Source organism: Neofelis nebulosa, chromosome 3, assembly GCF_028018385.1.
Source record: "Neofelis nebulosa isolate mNeoNeb1 chromosome 3, mNeoNeb1.pri, whole genome shotgun sequence".
In the NCBI taxonomy this organism is placed as follows: Eukaryota; Metazoa; Chordata; class Mammalia; order Carnivora; family Felidae; genus Neofelis; species Neofelis nebulosa.
This window is the reverse complement of record NC_080784.1, coordinates 206,970,105-206,993,671: the sequence shown is the minus strand read 5'-3', so window position 1 is coordinate 206,993,671 and position 23,567 is coordinate 206,970,105. Positions and strand designations below refer to the sequence as shown.

At 57.9% G+C, this 23,567-nt stretch overlaps 1 protein-coding gene across 2 annotated transcripts in view; it reads right to left on the bottom strand.

Annotated features, from left to right (window-relative positions):
• Window positions 1–5,557: 5,557 nt before the first annotated feature.
• Window positions 5,558–23,567, bottom strand: part of RNF212 (ring finger protein 212) — a 37,079-nt gene continuing 19,069 nt past the window's right edge. Inside the window, exons 6-11 of one of the 2 annotated variants that reach the window (XM_058723246.1) lie at window positions 22,626–22,678; window positions 22,481–22,538; window positions 21,466–21,511; window positions 17,634–17,697; window positions 6,572–6,644; window positions 5,558–6,076 (exon numbers count right to left, since the gene is read on the bottom strand). In XM_058723246.1, the coding sequence (XP_058579229.1) occupies window positions 5,893–6,076; window positions 6,572–6,644; window positions 17,634–17,697; window positions 21,466–21,511; window positions 22,481–22,538; window positions 22,626–22,678 (478 nt within the window). In that variant the 3' untranslated portion in view covers window positions 5,558–5,892. The remainder of the gene's footprint in view (window positions 6,077–6,571; window positions 6,645–17,633; window positions 17,698–21,465; window positions 21,512–22,480; window positions 22,539–22,625; window positions 22,679–23,567) is intronic. The other variant, XM_058723245.1, reaches the window with a different exon arrangement.

The following is a 23,567-nucleotide window of genomic DNA, read 5'->3' as shown; positions in this document are numbered from 1 at the left end:
TCTCAGCTCCTGGGGGAGGCGGCCGGGGCTGGACACGGTTCAGGAAGGTGCTGACCCATCTCACAGATGGGACAGCGGCCCTGCTCATTAGTCCTGAGGGGAGCTGATGTTTTTTCCTTTTAAACCTAGGTTCTGTCAAATGTCTCCTCTGAAGGTGGGGATCCCTCGGAGGGTTCTAGAAGCGCTGGTGACCCCAGTTCCTCCCCAAGGGTGGGGGCCACCAGCAGGGCCTTGTGGTGACCCTGGCCCTGGGATGGTGTGCCCAGAGACTTCCGTGCTTTTCCTCATGGGGGACACACCCCTTGTTGCTTTATGCCCAGGAAGCGCACACGGCAGGAAGAAAACAAGTCTGAGCGGCTAGGAGCCCCCCTCCCCCTCCCTCCGCGCCCTGTCTGTGCTCCCAACCGCCCGCCCCTCCTCCCCGCCACCTCCGCGGTCCGACCGTGCTCCCAAACCGCCCGCCCCGGGTCCTGGCTCTGAAAAGTCCTGAGGCAAATCGTTTTTCTGCCAAATTTCAGTGTGAGATGTAGAAAGGCAGAAGCCAGAAGCAGTAAACGGGGAAAACAGAAAGAAAGGAGGCTTTCCTCAGAGGAGAAAGGTCTGGAAGGGGCGCGGGAGCTGGCCGCCTGCCTGGGGGACACAAAGTGGGGTCAGGAGGGCCTTGCCCGGCACATCCTGCTCACGCCCACCAGGGCCGAGGCCCCACATTAGGGCCAGTCACCCAGGGCCGGGGACACAGCCAGCAGCCCGCGAAGGCCATGGCCCTCCGGGCCCGGCCCCAGGGCAGTGTCCCGTGTCCAGGAGCGGGAAGGGGTTTGCCGAGAGGGTCCTGAGGGTGCCAGCCGTACGTGTGGTGTGGCCGGCCCGTGTCCTGGAGGCCCGTGCCACGTCAGCACACGACGGCAATGGACGGCCTCACCCGGGAGGGCAGGCCAGGCAGGGGGCAGGGGCTCTGCCCTCACTGAACACGTGGTGAGGCTCGGAGCGGCTTTGTGCCTCAGTTTCCCCAGTTCTGCAGCCACGAGATTGCACTCACAATCCCCGCACTCTGCGGACTCTGATGCCCTTGGTCATGTCCGGACCCTTCAAGGACACTGGCGTCCAGGACGTCATATCACTCCTCACCCCTGGGTCAGCCCCTACCCCCCAGCAGGGGCTCCGGTCACCCCCACGACGTAATACCTGCTTGGGCCACCCCCTGCCCGGTGCCTGCCGGGGAGAGCAGGGGGTCGCTGGACGGGGGCCCTGTGTCCACTCCCTCCCAGCCTGGCTCCGCGCTGTCCCCTGGCTCCCGCCCTGTGTTCTGAGCCCCACCCCCCCCCCCCCGCCACCGCCCCTACACGTGGCCCCAGCCCAAAGGGCAGGGGGCTTGCTGTCTGCGGGGTCCAGGCTGCATCTCAGTGTCTCTACAACGGTGAACTAACATTTCCTGAAGATGAATTTATGAGGTTCCTGAAGGTCTGTAACTCTAGTTACCGAATTCTTTCCTCCCTCCCGCGCTTCTTCTGCAGCTGGCGATTTCCCTTCCTCGGGGAAAACGCTCCTCCTCCCCGCCCCCCCCCCACCCCCCAGCTGTGCACGTGAGGCCCCACACCTGCCGCCAGAGGACACAGCCCGGCCGCAGTGGCCACAGTGACAAGTGAGGGGCCCGGGGTCAGGTGCAGAGCTCTCCCCGCAGTCCCGGGAGGCAGGAGGCCCTGCTTTCCAGCCGCACGTGAGGCCATGAAGCCTGAGGAGGGGCATCTGAGACCCCCAGCCGATGGGTCCCAGGTCCTCCGCTCAGGATGTGGCCACCGTCCTGCGCTGTTGAGCCCTGGTGTGGCCGCCGGGCACACCCGCCACACAGACCACAGTGTCACTGAGTGTGTTTGGTGTCCCTGGGGTCAGGCTGGCTCTTCTAGAGGCAATTTTCCAAGTAACGTGGGTGCTGACTGTGACACACAATTACTTGCTGGAAAAATGTGGAAGCCCCCACCCCAGCCCCCTCCCGCTCTTGCAGGAATCTCCTACCGCACCTGGGATCCGCCAGTCCTGTCCAGAAGCTTCTGCCCACTCTGTGCACACCCTGAGCACGCTGGACCTGCAGCCACCCTCCCGCCAGCCTCCAGGAGGCGGCTGTGTGCGTCTGAGCCCGTCAACATCCGCTTCCTGGGCTGTGGGTGCAGCCGGCACGCGTCCGCGAGCCCAGCAGGCAGCGCAGTGACCGCCAGAGACCCAGGCCCTGCAGCCCCCTCCCCAGATCGCCTCCAAGGACACAGGCAGCTTTGCCCGGACTTCTAATCACTCCGTGACAGGTTGGAAATTTGAGAGTGAAAGTCCTCTGCCACAGAGATCCCAGGGCGTCCTTGGCCGGGGCTCACGGCGGCCCCGGTGTCTCCAGGACAACAGGCCCTTGGGTGCCTCAACCGCATGGGCTCCCTCCGCCCTTCGCCGGGCCCGGATGCGAGTTGGTCACTCGGACTTTCTGAAGCAAGTATCTACACGGTAGTGCCCGGACGGCCGCCCGAATGGAGGTTTTCGTCTGCAACGCCTGCTTTGGCCACGAGGAAACGTCGGCTGAAGCCGGATGAGGATCCTTCCGCTTGTGGGATTGGCCCGTGTGCTCAGGACATGCCCACGGTCGTGGCTCAGGGAGGCACGTGTCGGTGTGAGCACGCCGCGTGTGCGTGTGCCAGCCCGCGTGGCACCATCACGGAAGCGCAGCTGTGTGACTTTTCTGTGTGTGTGAAAGTTGAGGCGAAGGGCTCAGCTCGGCAAGGGGAGCCCGAGGAGGCCCCCCGGGGGGGACGTGGCCTGACATCGGAGCACCAAGCACCTGCCCCGGGGTGTGGCAACATCATCCTTCTCACCAGGCAGCGGGGTGCCTCCCGTGACACAGAGTTCAAGGCTGTGTGGCCGTCCCTCCCGGGGCCTATCCCTGCCCTGACAGCGGGAGGATTGAGGGTCCGAGATGGGGCGCAAACAGGGAGTCAGGGACGCCCGCCCCTCCTCCTGCCGTGTGCGTCCCGGCTCCACGGGTCCCTTAAGCACAAGGCAATATCGGTGCAGACTTGGATTTACCACCCAAGAATTTTAGGAATTTCCTCCCGTCTGAGAAGAAAACTCCCTCCATGTCACTCCTGCGGGGGCGTGGAAGGCCTCTGTGCCCCTGGGGGTGCGCTTTGAGCCTCTGGCTGCACAGTTTAAGGTCCAGAGCGCCAGGGCGTCCGGGCTGGGCCGGGGGCCTGGTGGCGGCAGAGCCCAGACCCGCTCCCTCCACGCTCGCCCTTCCCGGGCTCAGGTCCTCCTGTCTTCCCGGCAGTCCCAGTTCTGCATCCCTGTCCCCAGAAAACTCACTGCCGGCCACGGGCGGGGGTCCACGGCGGCCCGGCCTCCGCTGCTCCCGGTGGCTGTAGTTGGGAAATAGTGCCGGTCGGACGCCCTTTCTTTCACTTTGTAAACTAATACCCAATTTGACACTTCATCCGTGGACATTTTACAGCTAAAACCAAAGTTTCTGACAGACGGCGTCAGCTCGGTCTTAGAGGCCAGCGCCTGGAAGAGGACGGGGGGCGCGGCCTTCCGCAGGCTGCTGGCCTCCGAGGGGGGCGGGGGGCGGGGGAGGACGGTGGGCGCTCAGTGACCTGTCCGCAAGGGCAAGGTCGCGCCGGGTGCATGGGGCCACCGTGTCTGTGAGCTTGTGAGCACTGGTCCCAGATGCAGGACGTGAGAACGCAAGCTGGGGAAACCTTCTCATCCAGGGAAAAGGGACCAGAATTTGTCCTTGCTTACATGCAAAAGGGAACCACAGGACTAGGGCTGTCCAGGGGAGCGGGGAGCCGGGGGCCAGGTGGTCTTCTTCAAAGGCGCTCCTTTTGGGTATGTTGGACTTTAGAACCAGGCAAATGTGTGCTGCCATGATAGAGGGTCCGATGGAAAACAATCCCTAAAAATGAGGGGTTTGGAGACACTGCACCAGCTGCAGGCGGGGATCCCCGGATGGTCCCGGTCACCTGAGTCCCCACGCAGCCCAGGGGCTCCAGGGCTGGCCTCAAGGCGCGGGTGAGGGAGCTTCTGCAACACCCAGCCGGGGATTCCCACCCCTGCCACCTGCCCTCCCCTCCAAGCTCCAACAGGCACCCTAGCCCTTCACCAGGCTTTCCCGGGCCAGGGGCTCTGGGGGCTTTGGGGTGCCCGTGACTCACAACCTGCTGTCCCTCCCCACCAGGCCTCCCTCCTGTCCTTTCCCAGCGCCCAAGAGGAGCAAGGCTTCCAGGCCTACGTGGGAGGGGGAGGGCGAGCAGGGTGGGGTGAGTGCACTCCCCTCAACGTGCCTGTTACAGAAGCTGCTCCGGGGCCCAGTATGGCTAAAACCGGAACAAATGGTCCCGCAAGCCCGGCGTCCTCCGAAAGCTGACAGTCTGGAAGATGCTTTCTGGCCAAATGGCAGACTGAGCCCTTGGGGAGGGGGCAGGCAAGGAGGGAGGGGGCTTGGGGGCTGGGGGTGGGGGTTGGGGAGGAGGGTGCGGGAGGGGGGCAGGGATTGGGGGTGGGACTGGGGGACGGAGAGGGAAGGGGATTGGGGCCAGGGTGGATGGGGGACTCTGCCCCAAAGCTAGGCTATTTCCAGGCGTAAGTGTCATCTTGCAACTAAGACAAGATGAGGGGCAAACTACACACATGGTAGATAAGCTGTCAAATATCTACTCCGCACGTATTGGGCGCGCCGGTCGAGGGGGTTGGGAGTAACACGCGACCCTACCGGGCGCGCCGGGTCGAGGGGGTTGGGAGTAACGCGCAAACAGCCTTCACAGGCACGTTTGAACAGAATACATTGTAAAAGCGGGGCCGGTGCTGCCACCTGAGAGGCCTGCTCTCACGGTTTCACACCCACCCCTGCACGGAAGCCCTGAAGTGCACTGAAGAGGTTTGTCCCACCTGTAGAGGTAAGAGCTCAGTCCAGAGATGGGCCTGAGGCCCGGTCTGCACTTGCAAATACGCGGGTTTCTGGGCACCTTACTACCACTGGTGCTCAAGGACCTTCCCTGGGGGCCGAGTGCCAGCCCCCCCTCGCCCCCTCCCCACAGCACATCCTGGGTGGTGTCCCCTCAGACAGGTGACCAGGCCTCTGGTGGCCGTGAGGGGGCCGCTCCGCACTGCCGTCCCGCATGACAGAGCCCCGTGGGGCAGATGGCCGCACACTGGAGGCGCCCGGCGCTGCCCCCCCAGGCCGCGTGTGCGGGGCACGGCTGCCGTCTTGGTTCGCGGCAGGGATGGCACTATTATTCAGATATCTCATTTAGTTTTGCCTTTCCAGTGAAAATTATTCAACAATTTTTTTTATTATTAAGGTTTATTTATTTTTGAGAGAGAGAGACAGAGCGTGAGCAGGGGAGGGGCAGAGAGAGAGGGAGACACAGAATGCGAAGCAGGCTCCAGGCTCTGAGCGGTCAGCACAGAACCCGATGCGGGGCTCAAACCCGGACCGTGAGATCACGACCCGAGCCGAGGCCGCACACTCAACTGATCGAGCCACTGATGTGCCCCGGAAGTTCTAAACACATCACACGATGCCATCCCAGGTCATCAGAAAAATGCTTTATTCAACGGCATTACTTCATTCCACGCAGACGCACGCACGAGCATGTTTGCTGCCTAACGCACACACGCCAGCGCCGAGGGGGCCCGGAGGGCCAGGCTGGGGACGGGAGCTCGTTCACCTTCCGTGCGGGACTCCCTCGAGGCCAGCAGACCCTGCGGGAGCATGGACAGCCGTGACCCAAGGTGGACACGCCCGGGACCGCCACTCACGTCTCAGCCACTCACCAAAGCGCCGCGGCACGACTGTCAGGAACGCGCAACGCGTCGCGTCTGTTTCTGCCACATGCACGCGTGCGGGAGAAGCAGCTGCTCTCAGAGCAGGGCACACTTGCCTGCGCGCTGTCTCTGCAGCAGCGCGGAGATGCTGACGGGCTGCCTGGGGGCCGCTGCCCGGGAGCCCCCCAGGCTGGGCGAGCCCCCTCTTCCTGCTCGGCCTGGGTCCTGGGGCACGGGCACCTGGGACAGCCCCTTGCCGGGGACAGGCAGCGGTGGGACCCTAGGAGTAAACCCAACAGACACAGAATCCTCAGCGACAGGGCCCCCCGGCCCCCCCCCCACCCCCCTCCCCCACCGCATCGGCCACACCCCCTCGGAGCTTTCCAGTTCTTCGGTTTTTTTTTTTTTTTTTTCCAACGTTTTTTATTTATTTTTGGGACAGAGAGAGACAGAGCATGAACGGGGGAGGGGCAGAGAGAGAGGGAGACACAGAATCGGAAACAGGCTCCAGGCTCCGAGCCATCAGCCCAGAGCCTGACGCGGGGCTCGAACTCACGGACCGCGAGATCGTGACCTGGCTGAAGTCGGACGCTTAACCGACTGCGCCACCCAGGCGCCCCATAGTTCTTCGGTTTTAAAAAGCAAAGCATGAAGCAGTCTACACGACATAACCCTGCTCAGAACACACGCAGAGGGGTTTAAGAAGCAGTACACCAAGGTTAGCGGCAGGAACTGCAGTGAGTCAGGTGGTGGACTCCTGGGGCGGGGACACTACCTGAGGGCCTGGGGCAGGTCCCTGTGACTTGGCGTCGGGCCGAAGGGCTGAGGGCCGCGGCGGGCGACGCTGCCTGCGGTGGACAGGAGCAAAAGGTGAACACGCGCGGCTCAGGGAAGACAAAAACAGAGCCACGTCCCTCTGCCCTCGGCTGTCCCCTGCCACGTCCCCGACATCCCGCACCCACACCCTTCCCGACCGGGCGGACGCACCCACAGGACTGGAACGGAACTCCTGGGATCCAGTGCTGTGGCCCTCGTGCCCGGCAGCTGCCCAGGGCACACCCGGACCGGACCGCCAGCCCCGCAGAGCCTCAGCCCGACACCGAGCTCTGGGCCGCAGGCTGGGCTGGGGAGGGCACCTGGGATGCAGAAGGCTCAAGAACTGTGCGGAGACCTGCTCTCTGCCCTACTCTGTCCCTGCTCCTGTCACTCAGAACCACTGGCAGGGAAAGGCACTTTCACCAGCTTCTGGCTCTGAGTCCCTTAGCCCCAGGACCGGCTCTGGTCTCCGCCCACACCGCCGGGCTCCCGAATTTCTGCTGACATCCTCCGTGCTAATAAAAAGCTTCTTTGAAAGACGCAAACAGCCCCTGGCACGCATTAGTCACAGCAGAGAGCAAATCTGAAGACTACTATTGTTTAATACCCGAATTCCTTTGCATCCCAATCTTGGAGAATTTTAACAGAAGAATGGCAGGGAGAGCAGGGAAGACAGCATTTAGGCTCCCCGTGTTCCCTTTCACATTGAAGAACCCGGATCAGAGAGGGGCAGCGGCTCTCCCAGGGCCGCAAGGCACCCAGCGGCCAACAGGGACCTTGTGTCTCTGCCCACCGGCCGTGCCGCAGCACAATGGCTGAGACCAGAGATGCAAAATGACTGGTTACTTATCTCCTGTATTTTATGATGGTTTGGCACCACGGGGCCTTGCTTATTCTGGGAAGACCACCCCTCCCAGGGCTAGCTGACTCCCAAAGAGTAACGATTGGTCTGTGAGCTGGCCTTTGACATGAAATCTGAGTGCCCAGAGGTGCTCCCCATCACCTCCCTGCTCTGCCCTACCCCCCCCCCCCCAAAACTGCTGAAATGATCCCAAGTAGCCAATCCCAAGCCGTCCTCACTGCCCACCACTCCTTCCCGTGAAGAGCAGCCTCCCTGCTCCCTCTGCTCGTGGGCCCCTGTGGGGCGTGCCCGCCTCCTGCTGCCGGGGCTGTGAGGAAAACCTTGTCTCCTGGTGGGCTGGCCACACATCTCATCAGACAAGTCCCGGGACATTTTAACCCCGGCGCAACACAAACGGTAATGGCAGGTTACGTGCTCAACGCGCTACAGCCCACGGAGACGGAGTCTTAGTTACTCTTTGCGGGACTCGGTGGCGATGACGGTTACCAACAGAGATGAGGGAACCGAGGCCCCCGGAGGTGAACTCACAGGGGTTTGGGGTTGACACCCCGCATGCGGCAGGTGGGAACCTCGTGGCACACGGGGTCTGAGCGGGAACCCCGGCCACGCGGGAACTCCAGAACAGGGCACGACCGAGCACTCGGGCGCTGGGGCGTATCCCCTGCTTCAGCCCTGCTGGGACCGGGCGCTCAGACCGAGGCTCCCCAACCGATAAGACGGGCAGCAAGTCAAGGCCCGTAGCTCCTGTTCCAGAAAGCCATGCCGTTCAATGAGGTTAGAAAGATTTCCGTTGGCAAACGAGAAATTTGCTGTTTAGAGAGGACAAGTTCCCTTATCCAGAATACGGAAAACCTCATCGGCCTGTGTCGGCAGACGGACGAGCCCGCGCTGTTTCCTGAACGAGGCACCAACGTGCCACCGAGGCGGGTGTTGGCGGGCGGTCGCTGAGGGGGAGGGGTCTCGGGCGGTGGGGAGCAGGGCGGCTGTGGCCGGGGTAGCGGGGAGCTCCCCACTCCGTCAAGCGTGCTCGTGGGGAAGGGGCCCAGGCCGCGCAGGAGCCGGGACCAGCTGGACACAGACGTGAACCCCGGCACGGCCAGCCCACGGGGGCAGCCGGCACCCACACGTGGACCGGGTGGTGGCACAGCGAGGTGGGGACAGCCGGGGGCGGGCGGTGCCGAGCCGGCTCCCGCACGAGAGACAAGATCGTCTTAAGACGACAAGGCCGGAGGGCTCCCCGCTCGAGGAGGAAACCAGGGCGGCCCAGGGCAGCATGACATGGCCGACTTCTCGCCAGGCAGCAGCAGGAACCTCCACGGGCTGGAAGCGGTGGCCCACGGAGCCACGTCCAGGGAAGCGAGCCTCCGAGATGCACACGAAGTGAAGCCACTCAGACGTGGACAGAGACCAGGAGAACCCACCGCCAGCTGCCCTGCCCTACGACGACAGCACGCTTCAGGCCGAAGGGAAAGGAGAGCGGCCGGTAACGAAGCCCCGGAGGTGGTCAAGTAAAGGGTGAGTATGTGTGCCTTTGTCTCAAGACCTTCAAGAAATGGGAGTTTAAAATCATTCGCATGCCGCGTTCCTGGGTAACACCTGTGGATGCCGTATGCGTCCACACGGCACACGTGGTTATACGTCAACGAGACGGCACGCAGCGGGGGAGGGGTGTCGGGGGACAGTGTTGCTGAATCTCACCACAGTTATGTCAGCTTTCACGTCAAGTACGTTACGATGGGTGCGCGGCCTAATTCCTAGGCAATCACAGAAAATAACACGTTGCCGGAATATCAGCCGCAGAATCGAACGTGTGTCCATTCAGTGGGCTCGGCCACCCTGACACAGCACCCCAGGCCAGGGCCGGGCTTTACCAGCGGACACGGTCCTGGAGGCTGGCTGGCATCCAGGAGGGCCTGTCCCCGGTTCCCCGCTGGCACCTTCTCTGTGTGCCCTCACCGACCTCTGGGGCGCGGAGCCAGTGAGCTCCCCGGTGTCTCCTTTCTTTGTTGCTGTTTTACGGTTTTGTTGACATAAATACAACGTGCTTTTTCCCCCTTCTTCTGGTGTCTCTTCTTATAAAGACACCAACCATATCAGACTGGGGTCCCACCCAAGGACCTCATTTACCTCTTAGAGGCTCAGTCTCCAAATACAGTCATGTGGCAGGGGGTTAGGGCTTTAACGTGAATTTTGAGGGGAAACGATCCAGCCCATAGCAAAATCATACACTAAAAATATTTAATGCGAAAAAGGCAGTTAAGGAGATACAGACAACAAGTCCCAAGACATACATAAAATAATAGCAGAATGGCAGACATATATCCAAACATACTAATAACTGTGTTAGCTATCAGTGGACCAAGCAGTCCAGTCAAGAGGCAGGGATTTTAAGAAATGAAACCAGGCAAGAAGGAAAACGTCTCATACTGTCTGCAACAGGCACACTTTGCATTCAGACACAAATAGGCTGAGTGTTTTAAAATCGGAAAAGATACACTATGCAAACCGTCACCAACCTAAAAATTAAATGAAGAAAATCCCACCATCAAACATAATTACTGAGGCAGGACCGTATCAGTAGAAATGAGACCTGTACACTGAAAACCACAAAAGATCCCTTGGGTAAATCAGAGATCCAAGAAGCGAGGAGACGTCACCAATGGATCCCGAGACTCAAAACTCTTAAGATATCAGTTCTCCCCCAAACTGATTTGCAGATGCAATGTAATTGCTATCAAAATCTTAGCAGGATTTTTTGGTAGAATTTGACAAATGGATCTTACGATTAATGTAAAAACGCAAAGGACCTAGAACAGCCAAGATTATTTGGGTAAATTAAGAACAAAGTCAGACGGCTCCCACTGACTTCACAATTTACGGCAAAGCAAGAGTAAGAAGATGGTATTTTGGGGGCGCCTGGGTGGCTGAGTCAGTTGAGCATCCGACTTTGGCTCGGGTCATGATCTTGCGGTCCATGAGTTCGAGCCCCGCATCGGGCTCTGTGCTGACAGCTGGGAGACTGGAGCCTGTTTCAGATCCTGTGTCTCCCTCTCTCTGCCCCTCCTCCATTCACGCTCTGTCTCTCTCAAAAATAAACATTAAAAATCTCTATACCCTATACCCAACGTGGGGTCAAACTCATGACCGTGAGATCATGAGTCACATGCTCCACCAACTAAGCCAACCAGGCATCTCCAGGAACAGAGGAACATCTCTTAGTGGAAGAGAATCCAAAGTGCAGAAGACTTTGACAGGACCAACCAATTAACTTCAATTTTGGACTTTTTATATGCAGAATTACAACTGACTTTTACGTATGGATCTTGTATCCTACAATCTTACCAACCTTGTTTATGATTCCTAGGATTCTTAAAGATCCCTCATGATTTTCTGCACACAAGGGCACACCGTCTACAATAAAGACGCTCTACTCATTCTCACCCAATCGATGTGCCTTTCACTTCCTTCTCTGGCTTCCCTGCACTGGCTGGAACCCTCAGTGGATGTCGGACAGGAGAGGGGCTGTGGACTGGGGGCATCTCACCATGTCCCCGGTCTCAGAGTACAGCATGATCCCTCTCAACGGTACCTGGTCAGCTCTGGGCTTTCTGCAGATGCCCTTTACCTGGCGAAGAAGTTGCCTTTTATTACATGTTTCTTGAGAGTGAATGGTTGTAGAATTTTGTCAAATTATCTGTTGAAAAGCTCTAATGTTTTTTAGGTCCTTTATTTCTACTAGTATACTAATTAGTCGATCTTCAGATGTCAAATAACCTTGAATTCATAGGATAAATCCCACTTGGTGATGGCATACAATCCTTTTCCTAGGTTGCTAGATTTGATTGCCTCATATGTTTTTGAAGAATTTTGTATCCATATTCATAAGGAATATTGCTCAATTATTTTTCTTGTGCGGTCATTGGCTTCAAGATATTGCTGACCTTATGAAAACTGGAAAGTGTTCAGTCCCCTCCTATTTTCTAAAAGAACTCATATAGGACATTAGCTCATTAAATGTCACATAAAATTCACCCATAAAGCTATTGGGAAAAGGGCTTTTCTTTATGGAAAGATATTAAAATTACTAATTCAACTTCTTGATGGAGGTCTATCCAGATTTACTATTTCTTCTTGAGGTAGTTTTGATAATGTCTTGATAGGAATTTATTCATTTCACGTAAGTCATCTACTTTGGTAGTATAGAAGTATTCACAATATTCTTATAACCCTTTTAATATCTGTAGGGTGTATAGTGGTACTCCTGACACTGGTAATTTGTGCTTTCTTGGTCACTGTAGGTAAAAAGTTTACCAATTTTCATCATCTTTTCAAAGGACAAGCTTTAAGCTCCACTGACTTTTCTCTGAGAGTTTTCCATTTTATACATTTCAAATTTATTTCGTTGTAGTTAGCTCCCTAAGGTGGAAGCTCACTGGTTTTAGGCCTCCTTCCTTTCTCATGCATTTATTTTTTTTTAATGTTTTTTTTTTAAAACTTATTTTTGAGAGAGACAGACAGAGCAAGTGGGAGAGGGGCAGAGAGAGAGAGAGAGAGAGAGGGAGACACAGAATCTGAAACAGGCTCCAGGCTCTGAGCTGTCAGCACAGAGCCTGACATGGGACTCGAACTCACGAACCGTGAGATCATGACCCAAGCCGAAGTCAGACGCTCAACTGACTGAGCCACCCAGGCGTCCCTCTCACACAAGCATTTAAAGCTATACATTTCCCTCTAAGCACTGCTTCACCTGCATCTGGTATATTTTGATATGTTGTATTTTCTTTCATTCATTTTCTGGTGTTACTAGCGATTTTTTCTCCTTGATTCATTAAAGCTATAATTGTGTTAATACTTGTTTTATTATCAGATTTTCCTTCTGCTGACTTCCAATTTAATTCCACTGTAGTCTGAAAATACACTTCACGTGATCATGATCCCTTTAAAGGTGTTGGGACTTGTTTTGTATCCTGGTACGTGGCCTACCCTGCAGAGTCCCCCCTCTGCCCTGGCAAGGAACGCACGCCGTGCTGTTGTCAGGTGGGGGACAGTGCCGTTCACGTCACTGGAGCGGGGAACTGAAATACCCCAATCTCAATTGTTGAATTAACCATCTCCGCTTTTGTCAGCTTTCACCTTATGTACTTTCCATTTTGGTGTGTCTACACTAAGAATTATTATGTCTTCCTGGTGTGTTGACCCTTTAATCCTCAGGAAATGCCCTTCCTGGTCTCTGGTAATATTTGTCTTAAAAAACCTGCTTTGTCTGATGTGAAATAGCCTCCCTAGCTCTGCACTTGCTACACCTTTTCCCATAATTTTTCTGTCTCCTTGAATCTACAAGTGTGCCTTCTGTCAGGGTAGCTCTCGTGCCGTCTGACAATCTCTGCTCTTCCACTGGGGTGTTTAGTGCGTTCACATTTAATGTCGGCCCCGATGGATCAGACCTGCGTGTGGCCACGATGCGATTTGTTTCCTTTTACCTTCCTGGCCTAGCTGCCCCATCAACCTCTGAGAAGAGAGCACTGAGATCTCGAAGACCGAGTCTATTCCTTTCCCTCTCGTCTGCTTTTGCTTCGTTAATCGCCTCTGTTGTTGCGTGCGTACCGCTGAGACGTTGCTCGTCTCCAGAAACGTCCTTTGTCCAAAGCCACTTTGTTATTCACACCGCAGCTCCAGCTCGTCTGCTTACTGTCCACACGGTGCGGTTTCCACCCTGTCCTCCGCTTCCTTGTGCTGCTGGATTACAGGCCTCCGGCGGACAGACAGCGCGTGGCTACAGCTTCTCCACCCGGTCTGACAAGCTCTGCCTTTTCATCGGTCTTTAGTGTTCGTGATGAAGGGAAGCACTGATGGGATCTGGTTTGTACCTATTCTGCTATTTATCGTCTACGGTCTCATGTGTCTTTTCCCTTCTAGTCTGCCTTGCCTTCTTTTGTGGCAAACAAATGCCTTTTAATGCGATATTTGAATTCCTCTCGACTTAACTGTATCTTTGAAGTCATGTTTGTCTGTGTTTACTTGAAACAAGTCGACTTCCAGGTAAAGCTGACTTCATTCTGCTGGGCTGTGTCACCTCTGCTCCGACGCGGCCCTGTCCCCCGCTCTGTGCGTACCGCCCCAGGTGCTGGTTTGCTGTGTTACACTTGCCACTTCCACTATCTCAGGTCTGCAAAGTACCAGAGAATGAGACCCTGTTCCCTCCAGTCCCGTCAGTGTGTATCCTCCGCCCAGTGCCTCCCATTGGATTTCCTGTAGGGCAGGCCTGCTAGCGACCCTTGTTTGAGTTACTCTGTAATGTGTTTATTTTGTCTCAACTCGATTTTTTTAATGTTTATTTGAGAGAGAGTGAGCGTGGGGGAGGGGCACAGAGAGAGAGAGAATCCCAAGCAGGCTTCAAGCTGTCAGTGCAGAGCCCGATGTGGGCCTCAATCTCAGGAACCGTGAGATCATGACCTGAGCCAAAATCAACAGTCAGAAGCTTCACCAACTGGGCCACCAGGCACCTCTGTTTTGTCTAAACTTTTAAAGGAGAATTCTATTAGATACAGAATTCTTGGCTGACCCAGGCCCGGGGGGTCTCTCAGCCTCTGTTAGAATTGAAGGTCTAGAACTCCTAAAACTGCTGGAAACAGAAAAGACAAGGAAAGTGACTGAGACACAGCGGCTGTATGAGATGCGGGGTATCCTCACAGGGGACTCTGAGCCCGAGAGCAAACAAGGCTTCTCAACGGTCAAGGGGCAGAACCATCCTGACGCTGAGCTGCCTGCAGGCTGTGCTGGTGCTGTGAGCACCCCTGTCCTTTGTGGGGGGGCTGGGGCGCCATGCCTGCAACATGCTCTCAGTGGTTCAAAGAAACACGGACTGTAAAGGGTAGGCAGCAAATGTGGCAAAATCTTAACAGTCGGGGAATCTGGGTAAGGGGAACAGGGAGTTTCTCATACTTTTCTTACCATTTTTCTGTGTTATTTCAGAAATATTTTCAAAACAAATTATAAAAATACCAGGTTGGGACACTCATATTACAATATATCTCAAAATACACTGTAAGGATTTTGGAGAAAGATAAATATTAAGAACTAGAATAAAATGATATAGGTTTGGAAAAAATCTGTCCAAACAGAAATCTGGAAACAAACAAAAATTAACAGATTTGAGAACATAAAAATGTTAAGCATTTATGGCACAAAAACAGACAGATCAATGGAACAGAACAGAGAACCCAGAAATGGACCCACAAACATATGGCAAGCTAATCTTGGACGAAGCAGGAAAGAATATCCAATGGAATAAAGACAGTGTCTTCAGCAAGTGGTGCTGGGAAAACTGGACAGCAACATGCAGAAGAATGAACCTGGACCACTTTCTTACACCAGACACAAAAAGAAACACAAAATGGATGACAGACCTCAAAGTAGGACAGGAAGCCATCAAAATCCTTGAGGAGAAAGCAGGCAAAAGCTCTTTGATGTTGGCTGCATCAACTTCTTACTCAACACGTCTCCAGAGGCAAGGGAAACAAAAGCAAAAATGAACTACTGGGACCTCATCAAAATAAAAAGCTTCTGCACAGCGAAGGAAACAATCAGCAAAACTAAAAGGCAACTGACAGAATGGGAAAAGATATTTGCAAACAACATATCAGATAAATGGTTAGGATCCAAAATCTACAAAGAGCTTATCAAACTCAACACCCCAAAACCAAATAATCCAGTGAAGAAATGGGCCAAAGACATGAACAGACACTTCTCCAAAGAAGACATCCAGATGGCCAACAGACACATGAAAAGATGCTCAACATCACTCATCATCAGGGAAATACAAATCGAAACCACAATGAGATACCACCTCACACCCGTCAGAATGGCTCACATTAACAACTCAGGCAACAACAGATGTTGTGAGGATGCGGAGAGAGAGGATCTCTTTTGCACTGTTGGTGGGAATGCAAACTGGTGCAGCCACTCTGGAAAACGGCACGGAGGTTCCTTAGAAAATTAAAAATACAACTACCCTACGACCCAGAAATTGCACTACTAGGCACTTATCCAAGGGATACAGGTGTGTGTTTTGAAGGGACACATGCACCCCCATTTTTAGAGCAGCACTATCGACAACAGCCAAAGTATGGAAAGAGCCCAAATGTCCGTCGATGGATGAATGGATAAAGAAGATGTGGTATACACACACACACACACACACACACACACACACACACACACACAATGGAGTATTACTTGGCAATCAAAAATCTTGCCATTTGCAACCACGTGGATGGAACTGGAGGGTATTATGCTAAGTGAAATTAGTCCGAGAAAGACAAATATCCTAGGACTTCACTCATGTGAGGAATTTAAGATACAGAACAGATGAACATAAGGGAAGGGAAGCAAAAATAATATAAAAACAGGGATGGGGACAAAACATAAGAGACTTAAATATAGAGAACAGAGTTGCTGGAGGGGTTGTGGGAGGGGAGATGGGCTAACTGGGCAAGGGCATTAAGAGGACACCTGCTGGGATGAGCACTGGGTGTCATATGTAGGGGATGAATCAGCGGAATCTACTGAATTCATTATTGCACTGTATGCTAACTAACTTGGATGTAAATTTTAAAAAATAATTAAAAAATGTTAACCATCTAAAATTTAAAAAAATCAAATATAAAATTAAACAGCAAATTGGATAAAAGATGGATATCCTTCATCTTGAGGATTTCATACACGTGAAGGACAAAAGGGAAAAAGAGAGAATTCACAGTCAAAAACAAGAAATGACTAAAATGAGGACACTCAGGATCAGTCACAGCATGAGGACCTGTCCCTTCCAGGCGCACGGGGCAGGACACGCACGAGGCAGGCCCCCCTCCCCCGTGTCACTTCTCGATTCCGATCGATACATCTGGAAGCACTTAGGATGTTCACTGTGTTCCCTTCTGGAAACATGCGCCAGGGAGAGGACCCAGTGAGGTCCGGGGTCCCACAAGCCCCCGCCCGGACAGTGAGGGGCAAGAGGAGGGAAGGGCACAGCCAGGCTGGGCGGGCAGACCCCAGGCTTCTGTACGGAAGGGAAGCAGGGCAGGGAGCTCCCATTCGTGCGGCCTCCACGCCTGAGTCCTGTGAAGGCAGATGTGACCCCCACAACCACGTGGGAACAGCGCACATGCCAGGGCCTCCAGGCCCTGCCCTGCTCCCCACAAAGGTGAGTGGTGAGGCAAGAGCCGGCACCTAAGGGGACCGCGACCTCGGACAGCACGGAAACACGGCATCAACGTGTGTCACAAGTTCTCACTGGGGTGTGACAAGGAGCTCCATCCGGGGGAACTGGCTCAACTGGGAAACTCCATCCATGGTGGTGGGGGGTGGGGGGTGGGGGGTGGGAGAGGGGAGCCGCATCGCGAGCTGGATTCTCTAGAAGCTGGCACAACAGGCCTGAGGGGGGCAGTGTGGGGGCTAAGGGCAGGGAAGGGGGACAAGAGGCTGTGAGCAGGGTGGACCCCCAGGATGGGGTGCCGCTCAGGCGCGAAAGTGCCGCGGAGAGGCCCCCGGAGCAGGTGCTGGGGGCCCCAAGGCCACTCGGCTGTGTGGGAGGCAGCAGGAGGCACCAGATGCGACCACGAAGCCTGCCTGTGGGCCCTCCTCCGAGGCAGTTGCTAGAATATCCCCTCCAGCAAGAAGCAAAGGTGAGGCGGAGAGCAGAGAAGCAAACGGGGTCACACATCACGGATGTGAGGGTCTCCCTCACGGGCCTAAGCTCAGGGGCTTGCTGAGGGCATGAAGGCGACGGCAGAGGGGCCGGGCCGGGGGGGGGGGGGGTCACCCTGCTCCCGCTGGGAAGGGGCCTGAGCCTGCGGTGGGCACGGGCACCGTGCTCCGGAAACCCACTCGTGACTCCCACACCCGCCAGGAAGGGACCATCTCGCCGAGACGGAGACATCTTGCTGGGACAAGAGTACTCGTGAAGGGTCCCCAACGGGCCCAGCAGCCACACCGTTTTGGGGAACAGGTCACTGCCCACGCTGACTTCGTGGCAGGACAGCGCTGCCCTGGGTGGGTTCCACTGGGTTCCCTTCTGTGGCAGACAGTTCCGTGGCATGTCCGTTTGGGGCAGGGGACAGGGACCCCCATCCATTTGGGGCAGGGGACAGGGACCCCCGCTTACCCATGCGTCCATCATGAGGCGGGCTGATCAGAGAGATTCTTGCTGGGCCAGCCGTGACCTCAGGCTAAGCGTGTAGAAAGAAAACAAGTCAGTTCCTGGAGCTGCCCGTTCCAAGGGCCAGACCCACCCCATTTACCGCGAACCACCGGCTCCAGGCCCACAAGGGCAGGGCGCCCCCCCCACTCCGCTCCCCGGCCCCAGGGGGCTCGCGGCAGCGGGGGCAGCGGGGGGGGGGGGGTTGCTGCACCAAGCGCTTCCAAGAATCTCAGAAGAGAGGAAACGTCAAGTCCTTGGCTGAGGTCAGAAATGTTGAAATCCCACACAGATCCTCATTTTGGGCTCATGATCTCGTCACCCTGCGCTCCGGTGTGGACGGGGTGTTCTCACTCGCAGGGAGCCACCTCTGGCCGCCCCGGTTGTGTTCCCCAGGGGCGGCCCCCCCCCCGATCCCCTGAGGATGGCACGCTGGCACTGTCACTAGTGATGGGGGGGCCTCCTCCGACCACAGAGGCGATGCCAGGCGTGCAGGCCAAGCGCTCCCTTCGCTGCCATGGCCGTCCTGGTCTCACTCCCGTGGCCTCTGACAAGCCCGGCTCCCGCCGGTCTGTCTCCAGACCCGGCCACCATCCCCTGTGCCTATCTTCCCAGTTCCCACCCCGGCACACCCACCCCTGCGGCTCCCTGCAGGGTCCCCTCTGCGACCCCAGCCCCTGGCTCACGCCCACCAGCAAACCTCAACCACGGAAGGACCAGCGCGCTTAGGTGGAGACACTGCCCCGCCTGGAGGGCGTGTCCATCAACTGCCTGCTCACGCCCCCAACAGCTTCTGGGTGAAGCGTCCCTCCCGGCCACGCGTGACAGTGGTGGGCTCGGCAGCTGTCCTCCCAGGGGCTAGAGCTCTGGTCCCACCACACTTGGTCCTTCCCATAGGCCCGTCCCCCCTCCCCCACCCCGGGGCGCCCCCTCCACAGCCACGGGCCGAGTCGGGGTGCGCAGATGTCCCGTGCGCCCCTGCCGCCGGCCCTTTGCACCTGCTCCTCTCACGGTCCCGACCCGCACCTCCGTCCGGCCTGCTCTGCACATCGTTGCCACGTGCCCCCTGCACGCCAGCTCTCAACAGCGGGCAGAGCGTTCGCAACTCCAACAGGAGAACTTGTCACAGCACGACGGCGAAAGTCACTCCGCTGAGTTAGAATCGGTAACTGGTCTCTTCTCACCTTGGCTTCTACCAGCAAGGGTTTCTATTTGCTGGGTCAGCTCTCGAGGCTCCTGTGTCAGGGAGGATCCAGTAACAGGTGAAGAAAAAGGACCTGGAGACACGGCCGGCCGGCCGGGCTGTGCAGGCACAGGGCTGAGCACGGGCTGCGGCTGGCGCCCTGGGTCCCGGTGAGGACCCGTGCTCTGGAGCACGACCGGGAGCCACGGCCTAGGATGGATGTTCGCGAGGGTCCCGCTGAGCAGAGCAGGGCAGACCCACCCCAGGCGGCACAAGGAAGCTGAGACGCCCCACGGAGGCGGACCACGCCAGGCTGCACTTTGCGGTGTGGACCACAGAGACCCCAAGTGGCAGATGTCTGCGAGGAGGGGTGTGTTCCACGTGCTGCAGGCGCTCCCACGGGGGCTCCCACGGGGGCTCCCACAGGGGTTCCCGTAGGTGCAGCTTCGAGGCTCTCCCTCTATTCACAACTCGCTCACGGAGAGTTCTTCCTGCCAGAGAGCAAATACTCTAGACAGATCTAGCACTTCCCGGGTGTCAGGAGAGTATGGAAAACTCTGAGTCCAAACCTCCCTCCAGGGTGTCTGCGGTCTGTGTCCTGAGGCTGCCCCCGTAGAGCAGCCCCGCGTCCTGCTGGTGGTTTCGGCGCATCCCGGGATGCCGCGTGGAGGCTGCCGGTCCTGCGTCTGTCAGCACGGTGTTCCTGCATTCCCGATGGCTGACGTGTTTCTCTTTGGGCTCTCCCTCAAGTCGGTTCTCGCACTTTACCGGCCCCCCTCATTAACGCGTGCCGTAGGGTAGGCCTTCACTGGATACCTGTGAGTTGTCTTTTCCCTGTTCACACCGGCCGACCGTCCCGGGCAGGAAGCTGCAGGCCGGTGTCCACGTCCGACACGCCATCGGCACCCAGCGTACCTGCAGGCTGTGTCTCTCTCACCTGCTCTCCCAGGACCCCGGGGTTGGCCAGGGCAGAGGTGGGAGGGGGACAAGGCCCTCTACGCCCCAGGCAGCTGACCCCAGGCTGCTTGTGCCAGGTGTCCTGTGGTGGGCGTGGCACCTTCTCGACCAGCCGGCCGCAGTGCCCTCACCCTGCTTCCCCTGCAGCCGTGGCCACTCACCCTGGATGAGCCCGCAGGGGCGGGGACCTCTCCTAAACCACCAGACAATACCCCTCAGGGCAGCCCCACACCGGGGCCGGAGTCCTGTGCTCCCCTCCGCGCCCTGCCCCGGGCCGGCTGTGCCACCCAGAGTCTCTGGGCCCGGGGTGGGGTTCCCAGGACACAGCCGTCACCCTGCCCCCACTCCAGGGCTGAATGGCGTCCGGGGGCCGGGCAAGGGGGTGGACAAGTTTCCGGGGGCACACTTGTGTCCTGCTCTAGTCCAAGGCAGGCAAACCATGGCCCGGAGCCCGATTCTGTTGATAAAGTCTTACTGCCAGGCAGCCGTGCCCGTTCGCCTCCATCCTGGAAGCCTCACCTCCCGGAGGCCTTGGGGCAGAGCCTCAACTACTCCCAACCTGCCCTGGACGGCAGCAGGCGCTACCCCCGGTCCAGCACCTCACTGCAGTTTCGAGACTGTGGGCTGTGTTCTGGTCCCTCAACTGTAACAGCCGGGACGTGGGGGATCAACTCAGGGTGTCAGTCTCTAATCTCCAAAACAAGGCCACACGTGGGCGAGGCTGAGTCCAGCCTCCGGGGCGCCAAGGCCAGCAGGTGGTGCGTGGGGGCTGGGATCCACAGGGCAGGGAGGAGGTGCACCCACAGGCTCCCTCCCAGATGTGACGGGGGATGGTGAGACAGGAGGGTGGGGCGGAGAACCGGGCACAGAGGGGAGGCGCACGCCGGCACAGCCACCAGGGACTAGGGCGTCCCCTCCACCCCAGCTCTGAACGGCTTCGCGTTCCTACCTGCTTATCCTGGAATCCAGATTCCTCCTTAATCTGCTTGCAGGACGGCCCCCGTGGAAATGAGCACTACTCCTCACTAACCAGCCTGAACACCCGCGTGCACGTCACGGGGCGACCGGGAGACCGAGCTCCCACGTACCGGGTGTTCGCGGACAAGCAGCACCAGGCAGTGTATGAGTCACCAACACCGAGTCCGTGTGCACCAGGTCGCTCCCTCTGGGGACCCGCTTCCCCATCCTCTATCCTGAGCCTCCAGCGTCTGGCCTTGGGTGGGGGGTGGGGGAGTCCCAGGTCGCGCTCCATCCGGGCCAGGCACCGATGGCCCGAACTTCCGGCCGTGTCTCCTCTGGCCTTGCCCCTCTCCAAGTGGAAGCCCTGCCTCCTCTGGCCTTGCCCCTCTCTCCAAGTGGGAGCCCTGCCTCTATTCAGGGGCCTCGGGGTCTCCAAGCCTCTTTCTTGGCCAGACCAGGTTTATCCTGACTTCACTCAGCCTCCCTTCCTTCTTCCCCACCTGCCGCTCACAGAAGGGAGTGTGCTCAAAATCGTCACCCAGGACCTGCTTCGCGAACCACATCTCCGCCCAGCACAGGATGAAGAGACCCTGCTGTGATCCGTCCCTGGGGCCTTGAACGCTTGTGCTTCCTGGAGCTGCGAAAACCACAGACACCGTATGCGGGACGAGGTGGGACCCAGGGAGTGGGTGTACTTACTTTTCTCGCTGGGGAAGGAGTGAGGTCGACCTGCATGGACTCCACCCTGTTAAATGACAAGGGGACACGTTCAGGGGCCAGGGGCTCGTCAGCGATGCAACACCACCAACCGAGACTCGTGCCACGGGACCTATGCTCACCTCCAGGGCCCCGCGCTGTCGGCCCGCCTGCCTCGCTGGCCAGCGCCCACGGAAGCCTTGTCGCCTGGGCCCTGGCCCGCCCACTCCATAGCCCCCTCCCGGCCCTCGTCCTCGCTCCTCTAATCGGGCCTGAGCTCCTGCAAGGCGGCGACAGGAGTAAACATCCTTTTTCCTTTCCTTATCGCTTACTGCGCGACCCACAAGCTTCACGCAATGAACACTCAACAAGTGTTCGTTCTGACTGAGCCCGAGTCTGACAGGGAAGCACCACTCAGGCAGCCTCGTAGGAGAAAGAGCAGAAGAGAGAGGACAAGAAAGGACGGGAAAGTGAGCTACTGAGCTCCTGCAGGGCGGGCCTGCCGGACAAAGCCAAGGTGAGGGGCGCAGCTCCCCTCAGCCAGGGTGGGTCGGGGTTCCGGGGGGAGCCACCCGCCCAGCTGCGGTCTCTCGTCCTAGTTTTTCTGTGCTGGATTAGTCTCCGAGCCGCGTCCCCTGGCCTGGCCATCCCGGTCACAGGTCAGTCCCAGGGCTGACACCCGTTGGCGCGGTGTGGTCGCAGGATGCCCCCCAACCAATCGCTAGGACTGTGGGGACAGAGTTGTGACCGGCCAGCCAGGACCACACACCTGATTGTGAGGCTGCGTCCCGCGGGGCAGGCAGGAGCCAGAGGGAGGGGCGAGGTGCCATGTCCTGCACTCAGCTCAGGGTCCCTGCCTGTCCACTGCTGACTGGCAGGGTTGGGGTGGCGGTGAGGAGACGTGCAGGGTGGAGGGAGGAGGGGAGGACCGGAGGCGCGTCAGAGGACGGGCTGTGCGACCCGCCGGAGCCGGCCAGTGACGGTCAGGGACACTGGGGCCGCCCCGCCGCACACGCACCTGTTGGAGGCTGACGAGTCAGGGGGCCGGAGGTGTCCGCCTGGCCGTGCCGAAGGAGCTGCAGCAGGGGTCTGAGCGTCAGGCCGCGTTCGCCGGCCCGGCTGCCTCTTCACATCCCTCCCAGCTCAGGCCCCATGTCACTTACTCGAAACCGGAGTTCTTATTGTGCTGAAAGCTGTCTGCTGTGACAATCTCATACTACACAGATAGAGAGGGGGTGCTAATCAGCCGCAAACGTTTACTTCCACGTAACCCATCCCGGTTGCAATCGTAAGCCGACAAACACAGCCAGATGCCCCACAGGTGCCCCGGCCCCCAACCCTCGCCAGCTTCCCACACACACGCACACACACACACAGCCCTGAGGAGACCCCCCCGAGGACAGGCAAGTGGCCTGTGGCTTGCTCTATTGGCTGCGCCCGGTGCTGCGAACAAGCAGGTGCTTGGCTACGGGTCGGGGGGCAGGCAGCCATCTGCCTCTGCGGTGTGGGGACCTCAAACCTCTGAGGCCCTCGCTCCTGCCCGCGGCCTCCGTGAAACCAGTGTGCTCTGTGCCACCCCCGCCCCCCCAGGACATGACGGTAACAGAGCCACCAGTGCCCCCCCCCCCCCCCAGCGGGTGAATGTGCTCCTCCTGCTCTGGCGGGGGGCGGGGTGGGGGGGACTGGCAGATGCCCTCTGGGAGGGGCGCCCTCCCCGGGGAACGTGTGCGGAGCCAGCCCGCGGGATGGGACCCCCCTGGCCCAGGCCGGGCAGAACAGGCAGATCTGGACTCCGAGGAGTCAGGTGCGGGAGAAACACCGCCTGGGACGTGCCTAAACAGAAGGTGGCGACAAAGATAAGCTAACACTACGGTGGTAAAGATGACCAGGAACGTTCTAGAAATGGAAAGCTGAACAGCCAAAATGGACCTGAGATGGAAAAGGTATGCCGCAGGCAGCTGAGCAGAGCACCGGGACTGGGGGCCGAGGAAAGCACAGGGAGGCTGCAGGGACAGAAGCTACCTGGGAGCAGCTCTGTGCACAGGCCTGCCAGGCTCAGAACAACAGGGCACAAGGACGCGGGAAAAGAGCAGGATGTGGAAAGG